The sequence below is a fragment of the Protopterus annectens genome, chromosome 9.part0 (genome assembly GCF_019279795.1).
Source record: "Protopterus annectens isolate FY-2018-M chromosome 9.part0, PAN1.0, whole genome shotgun sequence".
NCBI lineage: Eukaryota > Metazoa > Chordata > Ceratodontiformes > Protopteridae > Protopterus > Protopterus annectens.
Genome location: NC_056743.1, coordinates 1491774943 through 1491801474, shown reverse-complemented (window position 1 = coordinate 1491801474; position 26532 = coordinate 1491774943). Strand labels below are relative to the sequence as shown.

Below are 26532 nucleotides of genomic sequence, written 5' to 3'. Positions count from 1 at the left end.
CGTAGTGTGGTACATCAACAAGCAGGGCGGAACCAAGTCCTATCCCTTATGTCGAGAAGTACTCAGACTTTGGCAGTGGGCGATCTCTTCTCAGCAGTTTCTGATAGCAACGCATATCCCCGGGAAGTCCAACGTCATAGCGGACAGGCTGAGCAGAGCCATTCTCATGCCGCACGAGTGGTCTCTCAAGCAGTCAGTAGTGGAAAAGATTTTCCGAAGATGGGGTCAGCCTTGCTGCGATCTTTTTGCAACACCTCAAAACAGCAAGTGCCACGACTTCTTCACTCTCTTCCCGGCCACCCACCCCCCCAAGAGATGCTCTAGTCCACGATTGACCCCGGGGTCTTCTGTACGCTTTTCCCCCCTTTCCATTAATCACACAGTTGATTCAGAAAGCTACCGCATTGAGTTCCACAATGATCCTCATTGCTCCTTACTGGCCTCGACAAATCTGGTGTCCATTCCTGCATCATTACCTCTTGGAGCAGCCCTGGCATCTGGACCCAGTGCCAGATCTCTTGACCCATCAGTCGGGCAAGCTGCACCAGTCCCTCCCCTCTCTCAACCTCACAGCTTGGTTGCTCCACTTCTAACCTTAGCCAGGCTTCCCTTTATTTCCCATTCGGTGCTTGACATCATTCTAGCTTCCCACAAATCTTCTACCAGGAGGATTTATGCTAGCAAATGGAAACGTTTTTCCTTCTGGGCAGAGACTAGAAACATGGACCCTTTCACGGCACATATCCAATCAGTCTGAGATTTCTTGGCCGAACTTTTTCATTCAGGATGTTCTTCGTGTTTCACTGTTGCAGTCAAACTGTAGGGTGCTCCTGCTGGCAGGCAGCCCGAGGTCGGCCAGAATTTCAAAGTCTGGGTCCGGCGTCGGCTGTACCAGCAAGTACTCTGACGTCAGAACGTAGAGGTATAAAGCCGACAGCCGACGCCATCTTCTCCAGTCTTTCTTGCCGTGCGGTGGAAAGCAGCTCGCAAGTTGTTGGTTGGCGGATTCCGGACAATGTGCTTTGATTGTCGTCTGTCCGAAGTCGTCTTCTTCTCTTCTCAAGCTAAGTACCCTGTTGGGGAAACTTTTTTCTTGCTCCTCCGATGTCAGAAAAAGTTAATAATTGTATATTGTGTGGAAAACAAATACCTCATAAAGATTTCCACTCTTACTGTCTTACTTGCTTAGGCCCTGACCACAACGTTTCTTGCTGTCGGTTTTGTGCCAGGTTTAATTCTCGCACTATTAAGCGTAGGTACGATTGGGCCTTGAATTATTTCGGTAGACTGTTCAATTATAGGATGTCGTCAGATACTTTACCGACAACCGGAATTCACAAAAAACGCAACGACAAGGATAGGCCTCCGAGGTCCAAACAGGATACTTTGCAGCCGGAGCCAGCTTCGGGTTCGGCGGTTGTCAGTGAGGCGCTTTTGCAGCCACTGTCGTCAGCCACTTCGGAACCGATGGCCGACACGGACTCCCATGGGGAGCCAACTAGGCCCAGTATTTTATCTGCTGCAGGACCTTCGGACATCGCTCCTTCAGATGGGTCCGGAACCGCTGTGCAGGTACCGGCTTCTGAAGGGGTTTTCAGGCCTTCTCATATCACTATTACTATAAAGACAAAGGCAAAGTCAGAGACTCCCGTTAAGCCAAGGGGTTCTTCTCAAGCTTCTTCGGATTCAGCTCCCAAGACCCAGAAACAATTAAGGATGGCTGAAGATTTGCTTACTATGATTAGGGGTTCTCACCCTCCTCCTGAAAAAAGGCCTAGACAGGATATTCCTTTTGATTCCTCTGATCAGGCTTCTGTGTCTTCAGTCTCTTCCTCTGACCAGGATTATTCCTTTCCTCCTTATGAGGATTCTGATGCAGAGGACTCTATTCCCCCTGCTTCTCCCCCTGAAGATTTTTCTTTTGGGGAAACCCTGCATGAGATGAGAGAGCATTTTCATTGGGAAGGTCAGGATTATTCCGCTTCCAAGAAGAGACTTGGGGAATTTCTCCTTCTCCCTCAACACAGACCTTTGGCTCTTCCTCCTGTTCTTGATATTGTGGATGATGCTTTCTCTGAAGCTAACCTGAATCCTGATTCCTTTCCGCCTGCTCCTTCTAAGCCGGATAGATTTTAGAGAGTCCCTGATTCCCATCAATTTTTGTTCAAGAACCCTTCTGCAGATCCTGAAACTGTTTCTCAGGGTTCCAAGGCCGCTTCATCTAAAAATCCTATTCCCTCTGAAAAGGATTCTCGTGCCTTGGACAGATGGGGCAAAAAGGTGTATATTTTTGCTACTCTTTCTATTAGAGCTTTAAATTGCCAGTTTCATATGTTCAAGTATCAGCAATTTCTTTTGTCCGTTTTAAAGCAAAAACTTTCTACCTTTCCTGCATGTGCAGAGGACAAGGAATTCCAGGATGTATTGCATGCAACTGAACAAGTTAGCAAACATAGTTTACTTTGTGGTTTTGATGCCTTGGAGGCTTCTTGTAGGGCCGCAGCCACTGGTACTGTTATCAGGAGACATGCTTGGCTTCGAGAGCAGAATTTACCTGAGCAAGTTAAGGCTAAATTGTTAGATGCCCCTGTTCAGCATGATGTTTTGTTTGGATCTAAAGCTGAGGAGGTTATTAAAAAGATGGAGGATAAAGCGAAATCTATGCAGACTGTTAAAGATCTCTTACAAGTTCAGCCTCCTAGATTTTCTAGAAATTGGCCCTCCAAAAATTGGTCCTTTCCCATGTCTGACAGGCCTCAAAGGGGAAGATTTAGACGCTCCAGAGGTCGGGTTCAGGCCTCTTACAGGTCCAGACATTGGACTGCTTCATCACCTAGAAGGGGAGAAGACAGATCTCAATCACAAAGGAAGCAGACCCATTGACTCCCTCTGTTGGGCTACAGGTCCTCCTTGCCTGGAAGCCCCTCTCGGAGGAAAACTTTCTCTTTTCTACCAAAATTGGACTCATATTACCCAAGACAAATGGGTTTTAGACGTGATTTTAAGAGGTTACAAGTTCCACTTTCATACTCTGCCAAGGTCTATCGGTTGGCTGGATCTGCCAAAACAGCAATGGTCAGAGGCCTTAAATCAAGTGGACGCTTTATTGGCCATGAAAGCCATAGAACCTGTTCCACTTTCAGAGATGGGAAAAGGTTTTTACTCAAGACTATTTCTGGTCCCAAGAAAACAAAACTCATGGAGACCTATTCTGGACCTTTCAGTATTAAACACCTATCTGGAAATTCCAAAATTCAAGATGCTTACTCTACAACAACTTCTTCCAATGCTCTCCCAGGATGCTTGGATGGTGACATTGGACTTAAAGGAAGCCTACTTACACATTCCCATCAGGCAGGAACGCAGAAAATACCTCTGATTCAAGGCAGGTTCTAGGCACTTTCAATTCTCTGTACTGCCCTTTGGCTTATCTACTGCGCCCGGAGTCTTTACCAAGTGTCTGGCTCCAGTAGTAGCTTATTGCAGACTCCAAGGGATTCAAATTTACCCCTATCTGGATGACTGCCTTATTCAGGCGGACAGCAAAGACCTTTTACTTCAACATCTGCAGTTTGTTCAACATCTTTTCCTACTACTGGGGTTTACAGTGAACACAAAAAAGTCACATCTGATCCCCTCTCAGCAAATGATCTTTTTGGGAGCTCTTCTAAACACCAGCTTGCAAAGGGCCTTCCTCACTCCAGAAAAACAATTACAACTGGCCTCAATTTTCAAAACCTTGGCTACTTTAACTCAGCTCACTGCAAGGAAATTCCTGCAGGCATTGGGCTACATGGCTTCTTGCATCCTGTTGATTCCAAATGCAAGACTTCATATGAGAAAATTTCAATGGTACCTAAAGAGTGTATGGTCACAGCATTACCACAGTCTGGACCCAATGATTCCACTGATTCCCTGCCTCCAAAAAGAGTTCCTTTGGTGGTCCAGGGCTTGTGCTTTAAACGAAGGGAATCCCTTTCGTCTGCCTCAACCTTCTCAGATCACAACCACGGACGCTTCGGATTATGCTTGGGGAGCTCATTTTCTAGATATTTGCCAGCAGGGCTCTTGGACAAAGAAGCATCTTCCCTGGCACATCAACTTGAAGGAAATGTTGGCAGTCCAAAATGCTCTTCTAGCCTTCCAGAATCTTTTGCAACCAGGGCCTCGTCTGATTCGTACAGACAATACCACAGTCATGTGGTACATAAACAAGCAAGGGGGCTCTCACTCTTACCCCCTTTGCAGACTAGCCATGAGTTTATGGGACACAGCTCTAAATCTGCATCTGCATCTTCAAGCTCAATTCCTTCCAGGAAAACAGAACCTCTTAGCAGACAGCCTAAGCAGAAACCTTTTGGATCCTCACGAATGGATGCTGGACCCCTCCCTATTCAGCAGGATTACTGCAGTTTGGGGTTGTCCTCAGATAGATCTGTTTGCATCCCATCTCAATCATCAGTTGCCTCTCTTGCACCAGGTCCTTCCACAAAACTGCGTGGAAAGTGGATGCCCTGTCGTTCAGCTGGAGGAATCTTTCGGGATATGTCTTCCCTCCTCTTCCTCTTCCGCCTCAGGTGTTACTGAAAATAAAACAGGACAAACCCAAAATTATCATTTTGATGGCTCCAAATTGGCCTCGGCAGTTTTGGTATCCAACTTTGAAACGCCTATTCTTGGAACCTCCATGGACTCTATCTCTGATCCCTTCTCTTCTGTCCCAGCATCAGGGTCAGTTGCTACACTCTCAAATCAAGACTCTATGCCTGGCAGCATGGCTCTACAAGGGCCTTTGATTCCTTCTTCTCTTCCCAAACAAGTTTTGGATGTTCTTTTAGAAGCTAGGCGGCCTAGCACTAGAAAATCTTATGCTTCTAAATGGAAAAGATTTTGTATTTGGATGCAGGATCGAGGTTCTGATCCTCTTTTGCCTGATATTTCCTCCATTTTACTTTACCTTTCTGACCTTTTGCTTAAAGGCCTCTCCTTTTCCTCCATCAAAATTCATGCTTCTGCTATCTCGGCTCATTTCAACACTGATCCTCCCATTTTTTCTCTCAAGCTGGTGAGACAATTTTTGAGAGGGGCTAAGAATTTAAGACCTCCCAGAACTCCTCCTGTTCCTGCTTGGGATCTTAATTATGTCTTGGAGAAACTTACTTTGCCTCCTTTTGAGCCTGCTGCTGCTTCGGATATCAAGTTCTTATCCCGGAAGACAGCTATCTTATTAGCATTGACTTCTGCCAGAAGGGTTTCAGAGTTGCAAGCTGTCATGGCTGTGGAACCATATCTTATTTTCCACCAAGACAGAGTTTCCTTGAGGACCAATCCTACATTTATGCCTAAGGTGATTTCTAAAGTGGCTCTAAATCAGACTATTCACCTTTGTACCTTCTTTCCAAATCCTCAAAATAAAGGGGAAAGGATCTTACATTCATTGGACGTACACAGACGACTACGATTTTACCTGGACAAAACTAAAGATTTTCAGAAAATCTGATCAATTGCTTATCTCTTATGCCTCCAGTTCTCTAGGTAAGGCTATTTCTAAACAAACTATTTCCAAATGGATTGCTCATGGAATAAGATTTTGTTACTCTCACTATGGGAAACCGATTCCAGGTATTGTTAGAAGTCATTCTACTAGAGCAGCTGCCACTTCAGCAGCTTTTCTCAGAGGAGTTCCTACCAAGGACATTTTGGAAGCTGCCACTTGGAGTTCAGTGCATACTTTTTCTGAGCACTATAACCTCCCTTTGTATTCTAAGTCTAGGGCAGGCTTTGCCTCTGCTGTTTTGCAGGGTCTTCTAGCCGCCCCTTCTGCATAACCTCCTCCCTCATTCACAGCTTTGGGATTCTACCCTACAGTTACGACTGCAACAGTGAAACACGAAGAACATAGTACAGTTGTGTACACTTACCATAAATGTAGATGTTCGAGTGTCTTCACTGTTGCAGTCGGTGTTTCCCTCCCACCAATCCCCTCTTATTGTTGCTTATTCTCTCTTCCACTTCCCTTGTGGTGTATTTGTGTTTCTTTTTGGACACCTTTTGGTTTGTTTTTTGGGGGCTTCTGACATCTGGGGCAAGAAAGGCTGGAGAAGATGGCATCTGCTGTCAGCTTTATACCTCTACGTTCTGACGTCAGGGTACTTGCTGGTACAGCCGACGCCGGACGCAGACTTTGAAATTCTGGCCGACCTCGGGCTGCCTGCCGGCAGGAGCACCCTACAGTTATGACTGCAACAGTGAAGACACTCGAACATCTACATTTATGGTAGGTGTACACAACTGTACTTTCTTCTTCGTCCACTATCACAGTTCAGTTAGCGGCCATTTCAAATTTTCATGTTGGCTTGTCGGACTCCACTGTTATGTCCCATAAACTTTGTAAAGCCTTCCTTAAAGGTATCTTTTTACTTAAGCCCCCGATCAGAGATCCCCCACCACAGTGGGATTTGAATCTGGTTTGAACCTCTTTGATTCTCCCTCCCTTTGAACCTGCGGCTTCCTGTTCCTTGAAGTTACTCTCATGGAAAACTCTTATTTCTAGTGGCCATAACTTCCGCAAGGAGAGTCTCAGAACTTCACGCCCTTTGCGTTCGTCGTCCTTATCCGGTTTTCCATAAAGATAGTGTCCCTCAGAACTAACCCATCTTTTTTTACCCAAGATATCTTCTGAGGCAAATCTAAACCAGACTATCGATCTCCCAGTTTTCTTCCCTAATTACTCCAACAGAACGGAACAAAAGTTGCATTTTTTGGATGTTCACCATCTACTCTGTTACTACCTGGATAGAACCAAACAAGTTAGGAAATCTGAGCAGCTCTTCCTGTCTTATGCGGAAGGGAAGAAAGGCCTTCCAGTTTCCAAAGTGTAACCCTTTCTAGATGGTTGGCCTCTGTGATTACTTTCATCTATGAACTGAGGCGTCAAGAACTTCCTTCAAGGCCTAGAGCCCACTCAACTAGAGTCTTAGCAACGACATTAGCCTTTCAGGCTAGGTTGCCTATAGACTCCATTTGTGCGGCAGCCACATGGGCCTCTACTCATACCTTTATTTCTCATTACAAACTGGACATGGCCTCCAGAATCAGAGCTAACTTTGGTTCCACCGTCCTCAAGAGTCTGTTCCGATGAGCCACCCAGGGTTGAGGTGCTAGGGATGCGGTCCCACCCAGCAAGAATGAAGGCGAGATTGACAACTTAACATTGAGAAGTTATGTACCTACCATAACGTTCCATGTTAGTTGTCTTCTCGCCTTCTTTCTTGCATCCCACCCTCCAACCCCCTAGCTTGGACAGACCGAAAGGATCCTTCTGGGCCTTCTTTCATCCCAGCTTGGACTCCCATGGTTGCTTTTTCTTGGTATGTTCTATATATAGGTATTCCTCTTTCTCCTTTGCTCTGAGATCAGAACTGCTATGGTGTTAGCTTTCAAACGAGATCTGGGTTGTTAGCACCTAGCATTGTGAGATGCAGGGTAGCCTCGAGCCAGTAAAAATAGCTCTTGAGCTTTAGTATAGGCCGAGTCGGAGCAGAGGATCGGCTCCAGACCCATCCAGCAAGAAAGAAGGCGAGAAGAAGACAACTAACATGGAACGTTATGGTAGGTACATAACTTCTCGTTCGTATCACCAAAAGAACACCATCCCCACAGTGAAGCATGGTGGTAGTATCATGCTTTGGGGTTGCTTTTTTTGAGCTGGAACTGGGGCTTTAGTCAAGGTGGAAGGAATTATGAACAGTTTCAAATTCCAGTCAATTTTGGCCCAAGACCTTCAGGAGTCTGCTAGAAAGCTGAAATTGAAGAGGAATTTCACTTTTCAACATGACAATGACCCCAAACATATATCCATATCAACAAAAGAATGGCTTCACCAGAAGAAAATTAAAGTTTTGGAATGGCCCAGCCAGAGTCCAGACCTAAATCCAATAGAAAATCTGTGGGGTGACTTGAAGAGGGCTGTGCACAAGAAATGCCCTCACAATCTGACAGATTTGGAGCGCTTTTTCAAGGGTGGGCAAATATTGCCAAGTAAAGATTTGCATTGCCGATAGACTCCTACCCAAGAAGACTGAATGTTGTAATTAAATCAAAAGATTCTTCAACAAAGTATTAGTTTAAGGATGTGCACACTTATGCAACCAGCGTATTATATGGTTTTTATTTTTTATACTTTTTCCTTAATATTTGCTTGTTTTTCAATTGAATTGTACAGGTTATAGGTCACATTAAAGGTGGGAAAAGTTTTGAAATGATTTATTGTGGTCTCATTTTTTTATATCACAAAAACCTGGCATTTTAACAGGGGTGTGTGCACTTTTTATATCCACTGTATCTCTTTCATCTAGATCTGTGGCCAGAGTACTCCTTGCGTATCTCCTGCTTTAGTAATCCTTTTCATTGGTCTTTAATGATTTCTGTAGTGTAGCTTTATGAGCATAGTCACCATAATAGATGATCAAGTACCAGTAGCAGTCGTGTCTGTGTTCCACCTTAGCCTGTGTCATAGAGAGTAGGGATATGGCTTTATAGATCACCTGCTTTTTTTAGTGCTGCACCTGGTGGGTGGGGAGACGCCTTTACTTGGTAGTCATACCCACATGCAAATATGGCAAATTGGCAATTTCTTTCATTCCAGAAAGGCAGTCTGATCTCCATTTTATGCTGAGCATCCTACTAATCTTGATGTGAAGAGGAGACCAGCAATGGACTTCCAAAGCTTTTGAAGGTCAGGCTGGGTAAATGGACAATACACCTGCCACTGATTTTCAAGCATAGTAAATTATATACTACAACAGTGATCCTTGTATTTTAAGGTGTACTGGTATGGTGAGTATGCTGATACAACTGTACTTTACAACAGTAATTTGTCTGTGTAGGTCATCTTTTATGATTAACGTATGCAGAACATCTAAACTGTATTTGCCAAATGTGTTGTACTTCATGGTGACCATAATTTTTTTCGCTGATTAGTTTTGTTTTATAATCAATGCACTCTTCTTGATCTTTGTAGCAGACCTTTTTTCTGTACCTTGTTTGCAGGACATGGTTTTGAACCATTGATGCTGGGTTATTCTGTAAAAAGGCCTTTGGCTCAGTGGTTCTCCACTAGTTATCCAAAATGAAATGAATAAATAATGTAGGTGAGAGTTTAAGGGTAGAGTGACTTGGGTTATGTAGAATGACAAGTTTCTGTGTTGGGAGGCTTGCAATGGATTGCTATGTTGAGGAACGGATGTTTAGTAGAAAAGGTGTTCAAAAAACAAAACAAAAAAAAAATCCAGATTTTAAATGATTCTTCTCCAAAAGGCCACTTTAAGACAGAACTACTATATTTTTTTTGTATAAATTGAGGATAAGAATTGGAGAACGACACAAATCATTTACTTTGTAGACGTGTTAATACTGCTGCATTTGAGGTTTTTCAGAGTTTTGGAACATTTTGTGAAGACAACAGAATGCTTACTTAAATGCATAATAAATTATGTAATGCCAGTACATTTAAAATGTTTGAATTTATAGAAATGATAGACAGTAATGAATTTTATTTTAGCTCTTCCAGTCAAGCCCGGAGTGTCTGCAGTTCCGAATGTAGCTCGTGCACCTACACCCCCTCCACTTCCACCTCGTACTTCACCCCCACAAAACATCCAGCCTATACAGACATCCCAGACATTTTGTCCTGTGACTACTGACCTCATTGTTCAGACAGCTGTTATTACAACAGTGCCTACCCCAACGCTCCCAGCACATCAGTCGGCACCTGTCATGCCAACAACAGCACAACCAGTAAAGGTTTGTATAAGCATATTATTTTTTAGGGTTTATTTGTTGCAGTGAATACTTAAATGTGTTTGCATCTTTGAGTCCAAATTCATCGGAATAGTAGTTGACAACTTTGCATTTGTTAATTATCATGATGTTTGTTATAGAAATGAATAGATCTTCTGACTTCAAGCTTGTCTGTTTCACTAGGCCACATTTAACAACCATGTCTGCAAGATTTCTCTGCCATTGTAGTAGTGGTTTATGTAAAGTGCTGTTGTCCCCTCCCCATTACAAAAAAAAACTTAAGCTCTGTAACATGGAATCTTCCTTTGAAATTTGCAAGTTTCAGTGTCTTGTTTGAATTTATCTTGTTTTTTTTATTAGGCCTTTTATATTTGCAGTAGTGCCAAAGCTTTATTCACAAACTTTTGTTGATATTTTACAGGTGTGCCATTGTCTGTCTCATGCCAACAAATTTAAACTACCTGATTTGGTTCACACTTGCCAGATCTGTTTTAAGAGGCCTTTTCCAGTGTCAAACTATTGGGATTTCAACATCTGATAACTACCCAACTTGGTATTTTTTCCATTCATTCTAACTGTGTGTGTGTAAGTTATGATAGTGTAAATAGAATGACATCACACACAAGACTCTGAAGGTACTTTCTGCCCCCTGTGCTATTCATTTCTTTTTGCTGCACTCAGTTTGGATATGTCTGTCTGTCTGACAAGTGCCATTATTCATTGCCTTAAATGCTGAAACTTTGTAGTGCCGTTCTAGTTTATATATGATAAGCCAGAATTAGTACCTCCACTTTTTCTTTATCACTGGCATGGAAGCATTGTTGTAAGAGACACCACTTCAGCTTGGCCAGCAGCATTAGAAAAACATCTGAAGCTTACCTCAGCTGTTCCTTGATGGCAGCTGTGAAAGGTGCATAGTGCAGATACTGTGAAGAGAATTCGCTCCCATGATCTTGAACTAGTAATCCACTTTAAGGTAAGACATATTCCATGTATGGATTAATCTCCGATTAAGTTTGCCAATGAGATGGCCCCTCAGTCTTCACAGGGTGCAGACTTCCCCTCAGCTTGCGAAGTAGAGCTTGCCGCAAATGCCCATCAGTGAGAGGAGTGCTAGTGGTGCCCTGGTGGCAGATTTCTTGTGTGTCCTGGAATATTAGTTCATGTGCATCCCACATCTTGAACATCTGTAGTATATTTGCATCTTACCTGCTTCTATAGAATACTCTATTTGGACCAGTCCTGGCATAGTGGTTACTTTCTGGACAGAAGAATAGTCTCCTCAGGTCATGAGAGTAATTGCTTTATGTATTCCCTATGCCCCTTGGGCACACAGGGCAATCTAGAGGTTAAACATTCATCAGTGATTTGAGGTCTGTTGAGGAATATTCTTATAGAACACTGATGCTGTCCTGGCAAGAGCAAGCTGACAGTAGTACAAGGCCCACACACGTTTTGTGGCCAGGTGATTTGTGTAGTCTGTGCTTCACCTGTAATGCCAGAACATTTAAAGTGTTTGAATTTACAGAAATCATGAGCCCTTAGAGCTTGTCAGCACACAGATACATTGCCTTGGTTAAGGATTGTTCTGTCAGGTGGCTTAATACACAATGCAGAATGGCAGCAGATCTGTTATGACCGCCAATCAGTCTGTTTGGGGGTGGAAATCTCTTGGGATCTGATGGGGTTCCCCTCGCAGCCTGCTTCAATGTTGGCTTTTGAGGCATTTGAGAAGATGTTCGTGTTTCACTGTTGCAGTCCTAACCAATGGGTTATCTGGCTCCCGGTAGGCCTCTATCGGCCAGAATACCAAAGGTAAGTAAATATGACATCAGCTGTCGTAAGTTGTAAAGGACATCAGAACGTCTAATACAAAAGTAGGCAGCCGATGTAATTTCTTCAGTCTTCCTTGCCACGGAGCCTGAAGCCGAAGCATTTTTGCATGAGTGCCGGTCGGCAGTTTACCTTTTTGGTTTCCGACTACAAAGTTGAAGTCAGCTACAGCTAAGTACCCCATTGGGGATCCTCTCTTCTTGCCTTAACGAATGTCAGAAAAAGTCAATAATTGTCTTACCTGTGGAAAGCAGATTCCCCATAGAGATTTTCATTCCTTTTGTATTTGTTTAGGCCTTGACCACGACGTTCCTAATTGTGACCTCTGTGCTTCCTTTACTCCACGTACTATTCGTCGTCGGGCTAAGCTCTTGACTAAGCATTTTGGAGTGTGGCCTAAGTTTGTCGGTATGGCGTCCACTGGTCGTCACGCTTTGGATATCCCCAAAGCGCAAGGACAAAGGCCTGTGACAGGCTTCAGAAGGTCAGGTCTTCAGATAAGTTGGTTGTCAGTCCTGCGGTAGCCATTGAGGTGTTTTTGCAGCCCCTGCAGTCTGTGGATTTTCAACTGCAGGCCTTGGTTGAGACCATTTCAGAGTCCCTCAGGCCTCCAGCTTCCATTTTGTCTTCAGACCTTCTGTCTGTTGCCTCTTCAGTTGGATCCGGAGCTGCTAAGCTGACTTCAGTGTCCGAGGCCTTTGTTCATCGTTCGGACAGCAAGCTCATATTGACAACCTCTGCTACTACGGCGGTTGCCAGGTCTCCCGAGTCTTTCAGCCTTGCAGGTAAATCTTCCAGTCCTAAGCCTGTGAAGAAGCACGCTCCAGTTTCCTCTCGTTCCCCTCATTCTCAAATGGTTAAAATGTCAAATGGTCAAAATGGCTGATGACCTTTTGAATCTTATTAGGGGGTTCACAGCCTCCTCCTTCAAAATGAGGTAGGTATGTCTCTCCTGAGGCTTTGTCTTCAAGTTCTGATATTCTAGCATTTCTGCTGATGAAGAGGAAGTTTCTCAGGATGTTCTTCGTGTTTCACTGTTGCAGTCATTACAATTGGGTTATCCTGCTGGCAGGTTGCCCTCAGTCGGCCTGAATTCCAAAGTCTTGGGTCTTGCATCTTGCGTCGGTTGCTGTCGCCTCTTCCCTGAAGTCAGGGGTATAAAAGACGCAGCTGACGCCATTTTATTCCGTGTTTCTTGCCGCGCTATGAATGAAGCAGAAGCAGTTCGCAAGTGCCGGTCGGCCGACTCCTGAGATTTTCGTGTTAGAATTTCAGATCCAAAGTCTTCATTAAAAGCTAAGTACCCCGTTGGGGAAACTTTTTTCTTGCTCCAGACCGATGTCAGAAAAAGTTAATTGTATTTTTTGTGGGAAGCAAATACCTCATAAGGACTTTCATTCTTACTGTATTCCTTGCCTAGGCCCTGACCACGACGTTGCTAGTTGTCGGTTTTGTGCTAGATTTAACCAACGCACTATTAAGCGTCTGTACGATTTTGCATTAAGCTCTTTTGGGTGAAGATTTAATTATACAATGTCATCGGATAGCCATCAGACTACCGGAGTTCACAAAAAACGCAAAGAAAAAGACAGGCAACAGAGATCCAAAACAGGCGACAAAGCTTCTCCTAAGCAAGTTGCTGGTTCGCCAGTTCTCAGTGAGGCGCTTTTGCTGCCCCTGATGCCCACTACTTTAGAGTCGCAGGACGCTACCGACTCCCACTGGAAACTCAAGGTATTGGAGCCTCGGAGATTATTCCCTCAGTTGGGTCCGGAGCCGCTGAGCAGGCATCGGCTTCTGAGGGTGTATTCAGACCTAAACAATTATGTATAAAATCGACTTCAAAGACTAAAACACCTTTAAAGGCAAAGAAACAAGTTCACCAGCCACAAGGACAAGTCTCCATGCCTAAAAAATAGATGCTCAAAATGGCCGAAGACTTATTTACCTTGATCAGGGGTTCCCATCCCCCTCCTGATAAGAGGCCTAGGCAAGAGACGGATTATGAATCTTCAGATCAGGTTTCCATTTCTTTTGATAAGGAATATTCTCTTCCCCTCTATGAGGATTCTGATGCTGAAGAATCAATTCCTTCAGCTTCTCCTCCTGAGGACTACTCTTTTGGGGAAACCTTGCATACCATGAGGGAGCACTTCCACTGGGAGAGCCAAGATTTTTCAGAATCTAAGAAAAGGCTCAGAGACTTCCTTTTACTACCTCAACACAGACCTCTAGCTATTCCACCTGTGTTGGACATTGTAGATGATGTTTTCTCTGAGTGTAGTGTGACCCCTCACTCTTTACCCCCAGCTCCTGTTAAGCTGGACAGATACTACAGGGTCCCTGACTCTCATAAATTCCTTTTCAAAAACCCTATTGCAGACCCAGAAACGATTTCTCAGGGTCCCAAAGGGGTCAAGGCTTCTACTGCAAAAAACCCTACCCCCTCTGACGGGGATTCTAGGGCACTGGATAGATGGGGAAAAAAGATATACACATCTGCTACTTTGGCTATAAGGGCCTTAAATTTTTTAGTTTCATATGCTCAAATATCAGCAATATATCATGACACTGCTTAAACAGAAAATGATGGCAAATTCTGATTGTGCAGAACACAAAGAAATGCAGGATTTATTGCATGCAGCTTAACAAGTTGGAAAACATACTTTGCAATGTGGGTTTGATTTTCTGGAGGCCTCCTGCAGGGTCGTTGTTACGGGCTCTGTCATTAGGAGGCATGCTTGGTTAAAGTAACAAACTCTGCCTGACCATGTTAAAGCAAAATTATTAGATGCTCCTTTACAACATGATACCTTGTTTGGTGTTAAGGCAGAAGAGGTGCTAAAGAAAATGGAGGACAAAGCTAAATCTATGCAAACGGTCAAGGATTTTTTTACAGGTACAGCCACCTAGATTTAGCAGACACTGGCCTACAAAGAATTGGTCCTTTCCAGTCTCGGACAGACCTCAAGTGGTCAAATCCAGACGCCTTAGAGGCGGGTCACAACCGCAAGGAATCCTACAGGCCTAAACAGTGGCGTGCTTTTACCTCCAAAGGTGAAGACAAAGCACAATCATACAGGAAGCAGTCCCAATGACTTCCCCATGCCTGCACCAAGCACTTATCTTCTGGCAGCACCCTTAGGGGGAAAACTAGCACTTTTTTCTCAAAATTGGCACATTATAACCCAGGACAAATGGGTTCTAGACAGTGTGTCACAAGGCTATAAGTTTCATTTCCATACCCTGCCAAGGGTAAACAGTTGGCCAGACCTGCCAAAAAATCAATGGGCAGTGGCTCAAAAACAAGTCTCAGCTCTCATGGACAATGAGGGCTATTCAGCAAGTGCCACAGCAAGAGCAGGGACAAGGATTTTATTGAAGACTGTTCTAGGTACCCAGAAAGGACAAAGCATGGAGACCAGTACTGGACCTATCAATTCTAAACACTTTCCTGGATATACCGAAATTCAAGATGACCTTACAACAGCTTCTGCCCATGCTGCGGAGCAAGGCTCGGCTCGTGACTTTAGACCTAAAAGAGGTGTACCTGAATGTCCCAATCAGGCAATCATGCAGAAGATACCTCAGATTCAAGGCTGACTCAAAGCATTACCAATTCTCTGCACTGCCCTTTGGCTTATCTACTGCGCCTGGGGTCTTCACAAAGTGCCTGGCACCAGTAATTGCTTACTGCAGACAAAGAGGAATACAAATGTATCCCTACTTTGACGACTGCCTCATACAAGCAGAGAACAAGGGCATTCTACTACAGCATCTGACGTTTGTGATAAGGCTTTTAACATGCCTAGGGTACACAGTCAACAAAAAGAAATCAAAACTAGTACTTTCTCGAGATAATATTCCTGGGTGCAAGCTTAAATACAACTGCCTAGATGGCGTATCTCACTCCAGACAAACAAAGGCAATTGACCACTTATTTCAAGGAAATGGCAACAAAGGCCCAGTTATCTGCAAGAAAAATTCTGCAGGCTTTGGGCTTCATGGCATCCTGCATCTTACTAATTCCATATGCAAGACTGCATATGAGGGAAATTCAGTGGTACCTAACAAGTGTCTGGACACAACACTGCCACAGTCTGGAAACGATGATTACTCTAATTCCCTGCCTGCAGCAGGAGTTTAGATGGTGGGCAAAGGCTTGTCACCAAAACAAGGGACAGTCATTCTCTCTACCCCAGCCAGGCAGAGATTAACGACAGATGCATCAGATTATGCCTGGGGGGGCACACATGGCAGGAAGAGGCATTCAGGGCACATGGTCCGCAAACCAAAAGCATCTACTTATCAATCAAAAAGAGATGCTAACTGTTCAAAATGCCCTGACAGCCTTCATGGACCTACGTCATCCGGGACAACTACTGATAAAGACACAACACCACGGTCATGTGGTACTTAAACAAGCAGAGGGGCACTCATTCTTATCCCCTGTTCAGACTATAGCCATGGCTTTATGGGACACAGCACTGACTTACCAAGTTCATCTGCAGGCACATTTCCTGCCAGGAAAGGAAAATACTCTGGCAGACGAACTAAGCAGAAACCTCATGGATCCTCCCGAGTAGCACCTGGATCCACAAGTCTTCAGCATGATGATAAAGAAATGGGGGCACCCGGACATAGATCTATTTGCCTCCTCTGAAAACAATCCACTAAAAAGATTCTGCACATGGACTTATCGGAAAGCAGACGCCTTATCTTTCAACTGGACAAACCTGTCAGTATATGCCTTTCCTCCACTGCCTCTCCTCCCCAAGGTACTCCTAAAGGTCAGGCAGGAGAAACCAAAAATGATTCTGATTGCCCCAGACTGGCCACGCCAGTACTGGTATCCAATCTTGAGGAACTTGTCCCAATACCCAGCCTGGACCTTACCTCAAATACCTCATCTACTGTCCCAGCAAAACAATCAGATCCTGCACAGCCAACTCAGGACCCTAAACCTGGCAGCATGGCAGATAATGCAGCCATACAAAAGCCATACCTCTCAGTAAAGCTGTGATGGATGTCATTTTAGAAGCCAGAAGGCCTAGTACTAGAAAATCCTATGCTGGGAAATGGAAGAGATTTTGCACTTGGAACCAAGCTCAGGGATTTGATACAGCTGTCCCAAATATTCCTCAGATTTTGCAATACTTAACTGAGATGCTGGACAAAGGGCCTATCTTTTTCATCAATTAAAATCCATACCTCTGCCATTTCGGCTCATTACAATACAGAGCCACCACTCTCTTCTCATCCCTTATTAAAGCAGTACCTCAGAGGAGCCAAAAACTTAAGGCTTCCAAGGAGAACGCCAATACCTGCATGGGACCTCAATTATGTCTTGGAAAAACTCACCTTACCCCCTTTTGAGCCAGCTGCAACTGCGGATATAAAGTACTTATCTTGGAAAACCGTTCTGCTCCTAGCAATAACTTCAGCAAGACGAGTTTCAGAGCTACAGGCTCTCATGGCTATGGAACCCTTTATCATTTTTTATCCAGACAAGGTCTCTCTCAGAACAAACCCTACATTTATGCCCAAGGTGGTATCCATTTTAGCCCTTAACCAAACAATTAATTTGCCACCTTTTTATCCAAATCCACAGAACAATGGGGAGAAAGTTCTGCATTCTTTGGATGTACACAGACAACTTTGATTTTACTTGGACAAAACTAAAGTTTTCAGAAAGACAGAGCAATTTACTAATGGCTTATGCCACAGCATCACAAGGAAAGGCTTTCTCCAAGCAGACTATTTCAAAGTGGATAGGTCACTGCATTCATTTCTGCTACTTACAGCATGGCAAACCAGTGCCTAAGGGTATTAGGCCACATACAACCAGAGCTGCAGCCACTTCTGCAGCCTTTCTCAGGGGAGTACCAACCAAAGGCATCTTAGAGGCTGCTACTTGGAGTTCAGTGCATACCTTTACAAAACATTACAATCTGCCTCTTTACTCTAAATCCAGGGCAGGCCTTGCCACTGCAGTTCTGCAGGGCCTCATAGCCGCTTCTAATGCTGTCTAGCTCCAGCCACCCAACCATAGCTTTGGGACTCAACCCAAATGTAATGACTGCAACAGTGAAACACGAAGAACATAGTACAGTTGTGGACACTTAACATAAATGTAGATATTCGAGTGTATTCACTGTTGCAGTCCAGGTTACCCACCCACCATCCCCCTTATTTTTGCTGGAACTTGTTTACTTCTCTAATCTTTACTTCTGTAATCTATACACCCTAGGTGGTGTATTTGCTTATAGATGCAGGTAAAGCTTATTTTGGTGTATGTATGTTTTGTTTACATAATTTTAGCCTACCCTTTTGGGGGCACCTGACATCTGGGGCAAGAAAAACTGAATAAAATGGTGTTGGCTGCATCTTTTATACCCCTGACAAACTGACGTCAGGGAAGAGGCGACAGCAACCGATGCAGGACCCAAGACTTTGGAATTCAGGCCGACTGAGGGCAACCTGCCAGCAAGATAACCCAAATGTAATGACTGCAACCGTGAATACACTCTAACATCTACATTTATGGTAAGTGTACACAACTGTACTTTTTTTCTCCTTTTGAGGATTCAGAAGCAGAGGAATCCATTCCTTCTGCTTCTCCTCCAGAGGATTTCTCTTTTGGTGATGCTTTGAATACGCTCAGGGAGCATTTTAAATGGGGAAAGTCAGGATTATCCCCAATCTAAGAAAAGGATCGGAGTTTTCGGATTTGCCTCTGCATAAGCCTCTGGCTATTCCTCCAGTATTGGTGGTGGTTGATAATGTTTTTCTGGAAATATCCTTGACTCCAAATTCAGTTCCTCCTGCTCCCAGGAAACCTGACTGATACTACAGAGTCCCTTATTCTCATTGGTTTCTTTTTAGGAATCTGCTAGCTGACCCAGAGGTTATTTCTCAAGGGCCTAAAGGAGTTAAGGCTACTGTTACCAAGAATCCTGTTCCTTGTTCCTTCCGACAGGGAATCTAGGAACCTAGATAGGAGAGGTAAAAAAAGTTAATACCTCTGCCACTCTTGCTATTAGGTCTACATCCTCATCTTCAGTCTCTCCATTTGGCAGCATGGCTCATTGTATGAATCAATCCATTTCTTTTTCCCTTTCCCAGCAGGTGGTCAATGTACTTCAGGAGGCCTAGCACTAGGAAGTCCTACGCTGGCAAATGGGAAAGATTCTCTCATTGGATGCAGGCTAGAGGGGATTCTTCTTCTCAGCCTACTCTTCCCCTGATCCTGGAATACTTGGCTGATTTGCTTCAGGGTGGTCTTAAATTTTCCTCTATCAAGATCCATGCTTCAGCCATTAATACTCATTGTTCTTTTGCGCAACCTATTTTCTCTCATCCCCTGATAAAAATGTTTCTCAGAGGTGTTTGCAACTTAAAACTTCCCAAAAGGGTACCTACTCAAGCCTGGGATCTTAATTTTGGTCTAGAGAAACTCATTCTTCCTCCTTTTGAACCAGCTGCCACTGCAGATTTAAAGTTTCTCTCTTGGAAGACTGCCTTCCTTTTGGCTATAACTTCAGTAAGGAGGGTTTCGGAGCTGCAAGCTTTGATGGCTGTGGAGCCTTTTCTTATTTTCCATGCAGATCGTGCCTCTCTGAACCAATCCCTCTTTTATGCCTAAGGTGCTTTCTAGCCTGACTTCTTAATCAGTCCATACACCTTCCTACTTTCTTTCCTAATCCTTGAAATAAGAGGTAAAAGGATCCTACATTCTCTTGATGGGCACAGACAGCTCAGGTTTTACCTGGACAGGACTAAAGACCTTTGAAAATCAGCACAGTTATTGGTCAGTTTTGCTCCTGGAGCTCAGGGCAAAGCTATGTCTAAGCAAACTATTATAAGTGGATTGCACATTGTATTGCTTTATTCCTTTCATGGCAAGGTTCCTCCTCAAGGGGTTAGTACCCACTCCACAAGAGCAGCTTCCACTTCTGCAGTCTTTTTAAGGGGTGTCCCTACTAAAGACATTTTAGAGGCTGCCACATGGTCTTTTGTTCACACTTTCACAAAGCATTATAATTTGCCTTTGTTTTCTAGAGCCAGGGCAGGGTTTGCCACTGCAGTTCTGCAGGGCATTCTCTCTCCAATCCTTGATTGTGTTGGTGCCTCCTCCCTTTTCTCTGGGCTTTGGTAATCAACCCATTGGTTAGGACTGCAACAGTGAAACACGATTAACATAGCACAGTTGTGTACACTTACCATAAATGTAGATGTTCGAGGTGTATTCACTGTTGCAGTCCTGGTTTCCCTTCTCCTTTCCCCCTTTTTGATCCTTTCCTGTTCTCCTTTCCTAAGGTACAGGCTGAATCTAGTTTTATTTGCCAAAGTATCTTTTGGCTAAAGCCTTGTTTTCTGGGGACTCCTGACTGTTATGGCAAGAAAGACTGAGGAAGTGACGTCAGCTGCGTCCTTTTGTATCAGACGTCCTGACGTCCGTTACAACCAACGACAGCCAATATATTTACTTAACTTTGGTATTCTGGCCAATCAAGGGCTACCGGGAGCCAGATATCCCATTGGTTAGGACTGCAACAGTGAATACACTCGAACATCTACATATATGGTAAGTGTACATAACTGTACTATCCCGTCTCCCATTCGAGAGAAAGGTGATCACACAGTCCTGAATACAGTCTAGATCTCTTCAGTTTCTGGACTTAGTGCCTCATATCTGTGTGATAGCTAGTGCCAAGTAGCAGTGAGACAACTGAAGACGTGGATTCCTCTGTTCCAATTCTCTTCTGTTGTCTCCCCATGGAGGAGTGTAAGAAGCAAAAATGTAAGTGTAGTTGTTTAGATTCCCCTTGGAAGTCTCTCACTGAAGACGTCAACTTCAGTGGGAATGCGTTCACTATATCACCCTTCGAAGGTGTCTCCTTTGGAGAGCTGCTTGAATTGCTCAGGAGGAAGGCTGGCCCCACAGATGCTTCTGTGACAGGGGTCTGTGTTTGAGGACTTTCGTGCGGCCCATCTGTGACATAGTTAGGTCCCCCAGCAGACTGACGAGTTGTCCTAGAGCCCAATGAGCTTGGACGGAACTTAACATGGTAGAAGCCATCCCTTGCAAGCTGTATAGGATTTTTGGTATCACCTAAAAACAGTGCACATTAGAGTAAGGGTCCTGCAGTGAATGAGATTGTGGTGGTGTTGGTGACAACCTTGGAAGAACTCTGAGGAGAATACCTCTGTCAATCCCTGTTAAATTCCAGTGCTCTGGACAGATTAAGGAAGCTTGTGTATGCTTCAGCGGCATGCCTTGCCAGCACTGAGCTACACAGCTCACTTGACTAGACTGGAAAGGATTTGATTAAGGAACTGTCAAACTCTTCGCAAGTGCCTTGACAAAGGAGTGCAGTATGACATTCGAATCACTGGCTACCATGGTCTGATACCAGCGTGTCCATGCATCTGTTGTCCATACAGTGGATGACATAGACAGAGCTGCAGGTACTAGTCTTGCTATAAGTTACTGTAACTGGATATGTAATTTTGTGGAAAGAGTAAGACATCTTTCTTGAATGCTCCTTTCAGTAGGTCCACCTTATTTGGACTAGAGGTCAAGGAATTGTCTTAACAGGAGTGAGTAGGATGACAAAACCTTGTCTGCCATCAAAATCTATTTTCTGCACCTGTGAGATCCTTTTCACATAACCAGAAGGGTGAAAAATGTTTTAGGTTCCAAAAGTCCCAGATTCTTACCTAGACAAGCCTGGTTGTTATGACCCCCTGGGGGCAGTGAGGGGAACTTTAATGTGAGTTGCCCAGGAGGCAGACAGCATAACTGGGAATTTTGAGGGCCATTAACTGATGAGGCCTTCCAGCCTCTTGAAGGTTTGCCAGACTGTCCTTTGGAGGTAGTTGGGGGAGAGGGGTGCTTGGCTGTTCATCTCCTAGCCTGAAAGGTCACTGTCTCTCGACTTCTTGGTGTTGGGAGTCATAACCAGAAGCTACTACATCCCTTCCTGACTTGAAATCTGTAACCCTTCCAGATGTTCCACCCCAACAAAGAAGGGCAGCAGTGCAGGAAATATTGAAGCTGCTATGAAAAATCAAATAATCCAGGAGGCCCCACCAGACGAGAGAGTATCCAGTGTATTCAGATTCTTTTTAGAGCCCAAAAAAAAAAAAAAAACAGGTACCAAAGACCTAAACCAGTTAAATTGGTTTGTCTAACAGATGACATTCTTTGGTGGTCATGTTTCAGTCCATACTTTCTCTTCTGAGGACAGATGACTGGATGTGCTTGGTGGACCAACAGGATGACAACTCGTATCATGATAGTCAGTGTGATGTCCCTAATCTGAGTTAGTAGTCAAGGAGTTTGAATCTTCGCCACTGACACTGGAGGGGAACATTTACGTCAAACAAAAATGGATACACCCTGTATTTTTCAGAGGTGCTCTGTGCATTAAGCACGGTTTCCCTTAAGAGCACACAGGGAACACACACAGTCTTGGGGTCTGGCTTTCTCTGTCTCCCTGCACGTCCCCAGTAAGACTTCCCACAGGCACAGCCATAAAGTTGACCTTAGCCGAGTGTCGAGGCGAAGTTCTCCAGCACCCTCTGCAAAATCAGTGCGTCGTGACCCTGCTTCAAGCAAAACACACACACTTTGAGATTTGATTTTCACACACACATGCAGACACACACACACACACATGGGAAAGGCTGGCACAGATTTACTAGCTATGCTCCCTCCTGCCCAGACTATAAGGTAGTTACACCACCAAACACTCCAAGGCCAGCTACTCTAAGGTTCTTACAAGGGTACCCAGTTATGTTAAGTGAAACTAATAATACAAATGGTAGTTTGACCAACAGCAGGGCTTTCAGGAATGGCCAGAGCTGTCACCAAATATCTGTATGTACACTCAGATTAAAATATTCTGTAAAAGACCAGCCACATTGAAACTTTAAATGTATTTAATAAATAAGAAAAGAACATAAAATACTAAATATCTGTTTACAGTAAACACCAGAGTTTCAATCACAGGAAATGATAAAATAACACAGGTGCAGAATAATAGCACTTAATCTCGCTATATTTTTCTGACTGATCTAAAGAATTACTATTCCCTTGTCACTTACTAGGCAAGGCAAGATGAAGTAGGTGATTGGTCCTTCCTTGGCAGGTTACAAAAACAGACTGCAGTAAGACTTCAGTCTCGCCTGGTATTAAAGTATCAGTTTTAGTGATGGATTACAGAATGACATCACATTGATGTGGTCATCTGACTTCTGGTTCCCATGCTGCTACCCCCCATTGCTAGAAGCTGTCAGGATTTATCATATAGGTTCCAGTAATGCACACAGAGAGAGCCTTGCTAAAATCTTCTGCAACTCCTGGAAGTCAAACAATTTCAGACCTCCACCCTTCCAGAGTAGCAATTAGTTCACCCCAAAGACAATGCAGAAAGCTTCCTAGTACAGACTGTCTCTGGCTGCTTTGAGAACTGTAAGATAAAATCTTTATGGCTTAAGCCATGTAATTTAATTTCAAGCTATTTTCAAAGTTAGGTTCGTTGAGGTTAACCACTTTTCTTCCAGTATCCTCAGTTTAAAACATGCATTTAAACCATTACAATGATGCATGTATATTTCTTTTTCTGTCCAGTAGGGCACACTGTTGGTACATTTTTAACACAAGCAGCTTTATAAATATATTTTTCAACACAAGCATCTTTACAAATGATGTGTAATTCTTTACAAAATCCCAGCTAGCTGTGATGGCATATGTTACACATCCCACTGCCCCACTTCTCCTGGCATAGCTGGCAATGCCTCACATAGTTAGTCCAGGGGATTCCTATACTTATTGATAGTTCAGAGCACTGCCCTTAGTTCTCACTACAAATAAAGGTGAATATCTCCTTCGCTCTTTGGATATTCACTGTCAGCTTTGTTTTTTACACCATACAAAAAGCCTTAGAAAGAATGGCCACATGTTTCATTTTTCTGAAGCCAATTTGGATTCCAGTGTCTGTAAGGTTTCCTTGTCCTGATGATTATCTGATTGTATTGTCTTCATTTACAGGGCTAAGGGCTTGTCATTACCCTCTAAACTAAATGCACATTCTGCATAAGTGGTTGTAGTTTCCACAGTTTTTTTTTTAAAAGAGGTCCCCCACTAGTGGTATTTTTGCAGAAGCTATATGCTTTGCAATTCATACGTTTTATGCAGGTGGAATACTTTTTACTTTTGTGGAAAAATTTAAAACTGATTTAAAATGACTTTCCTTGGTAAACGTTATTTTACTTTCATGGATTGGGTAAGTGTTTAGAGTGCTTTTCGCTGTTTGTTGGAAAGTAACTGTTTTACCGGCTACTGATACTAGGCTTCCCTGGGAATCTGTCATATTTTTTTGGTTTTACCAAGGCGCGGCCTACCAGTTACTTGCTTCTTCCAGTCACTAAAAGGTTTTTCCTTCTACCAATCAATTTCTTCTATTTACTTATGTATCTCTTTATTTATTTATTTATTTATTTTTTTAACAAGCAGCCTTTGTTAACACACCAGGTTACTAAAGTACCTTAACCCCAGATGGATGAGACTACTGTGGAATTTCTTATCCCTCAGACCATTCATCTTTTTTGTTGGCACCCTCTGGATATAGTCCTTACAGCCACCATGGACCAGGTGTTGCACCCGTCCTCTGTGACTGTTGGAATGCTCTTAGGGTTCAAGAGAGAAGCACTCTTATTGACCTTTGATGAAGGAGCCAGCTGATACCTCTTTACTTAGTCATTCCGGGATGCCTGTTACTATGGAAGTCATGTCTGTCAGAAGTAAGTCTGCTGCCGAATTTCCTGTCAAAAAGTAGAAAGATATGCAACTTCTCATTTGTCAGTTACTTTGGACACGAGATTTGTTGCAGTTGGCCCAGGGGTGTTTAGTTCAAGCTCTTGAACCTTTCAGTTCTGCTATTGCTGGTAAAAAAGAATGAGTGATTATTTCTGAGGTTCAGAATTTTGAACCACAGCTGAGTTTTTGTTTCCTGCTCTGGTGTGGCTAGTTAGAGTAAATTAAGTCTAACTTTAAGTTCACTGAGAATTGAGTGTTTTCATGAGCCCTGATATTTTTATTGCTGTTTATCACTAATTGAATGGTGGTATTTGTTGCATCTGTTTTATAGAAATGGTTATTACATAGCAGTACTTTACTTAACTGCTGTTTGTCATTGACCTCTATATTTTACTGTTTGGATTTTGTCTTGTGGTCTGGGTTGTAGCTGAAAAGGGTCCTTGGACCAACTCACTTTCCTGTTTAATAAATGCCAAACAAAATTAGCTCTTGTCCCTTAACAGTCGCATGTAGTTGTAGCTTATGGACTTCACAGAGGATACCCAGGTGACCTTTCTTAACTCTTTATTTTGGTAGGCCTCTTGGTAAACCGTCACCTGGAGAACATGGAGAATGGAGGGCATGAAAATCCTTTTAACTGTTAAGCTTCAAACTCCTTTGACAGCAACAACAAGGGGTACCACAGTCCTTTTTTGATGGCAGTGAGGCAACATTCTTAACTCCTGAAGTGTTTCTGTACTTGCACTTGGTAGGCGTTTGGGTTTGCTTGTCTCTCAACTTGAATACATGGCTGATGATGTTAGACAAGTGGATTAGGACCCTAGTGTTAGGAGGCTGTGCATTTCCTGTCTCTCAAGTCTTTTCTAATGCCACATTTCGTCACGAGTCCAGTAAGACAATGTTTACATTTCATTCAAGGTAGCAATCCAGGAAGTCCCATTGCACCAGAAGTAGAGCAGATGTACTTTTTGGACCTCCAGGGCATTTTCCTTCATGTAAAGATTGACAGCAAGTCCAGAAGTTTTATATGCTTCAGTGTAGGAGCCAGCCATTGTCAGTACCAAATGCTTTCATTTGATTTTAAGTCAGCCCCCAGAATGTTTACCAAGTACATGCCCATAGTTGCACTGACTCAGAGGGTGCAGTAGGAGAAAATGTTTAACTAGATGACTGATTTCTTGCCACTGCCGTACCAAAATGTGTGTGTTTGTGAGTCTTGAATTTTGCCCTGTTTTTTTTTTTGGTACGTGCAGTAAACCATAAAGTCACCCATGGAGCCTGCACTGCTACTGACATTCTTTGGGTGCACATTGGACACAGCCCTTCAATATGCTTCTTCCCCTGGACAGGATCCTCCCTTTAAAGAAATTGATGCTTCAGATCTGTTGGGCTCACTCTCCACCTCACTGTTCTCAAAAGCTCTGGGGCTCATAGAATGAGATGCTTGTTTCTTCATGATGTAACTATTTAGTAATGTGGAGCATTTTTCACTTTTGTTGTTGCACTGAGGAAGGCTTATTACTGACCAAACCGGTATGCTTATTTGATGCATTTATAAACCAATTGCTGGAGCTGCCACAATAAATAGTTTTATTTCACCTTTTGGCGCTTGACGTTTGTGTTTGACTGTTTTGGTATGGTCCATGCACCTGACGTACATGCAGATCTCTGTGTGGAATTGCTCATAGAAACAACTTTTTATATGGTGCCAGTGACTGTTTTTACATGAGATGCTGCTGGTGGACATTAATAGTCCGGCCCTTTAATTTGACATGTCCACTGAAGCACACAAAAGTTTCCATGTCTTAGGAATCTCACTAGAAGTTGTTGACTTAAACTCTAAACCTGCCACTAGGCAATACATTCTGTTCAGTACCCTTGTAGTCACTGTCATCATGGATACTTCTGCCTTAGGATGAGGTAGCGATATTGTCAGGGGAAATAGTCCAAGGACTGTGGTCCCAAACAGAGGCTAGCCTGCACATCATCTTGGAGCTTAACAATTTACAGGCTTTTCTGAATTCCCTCCCTTAAATTGCCATCTTTACCAACAACAATGGTCTGGTTTGGCA

The 26532-nt window shown here is 43.6% G+C and overlaps 1 protein-coding gene across 1 annotated transcript in view; it reads left to right on the top strand.

The window, feature by feature from the left end:
* The window catches only part of BRD4 (bromodomain containing 4), a 1872054-nt gene that overhangs the window by 769169 nt on the left and 1076353 nt on the right, over window positions 1-26532 (top strand). Inside the window, exon 5 of the mRNA XM_044084437.1 lies at window positions 9563-9804. Within this exon, the coding sequence (XP_043940372.1) occupies window positions 9563-9804 (242 nt within the window). The remainder of the gene's footprint in view (window positions 1-9562; window positions 9805-26532) is intronic.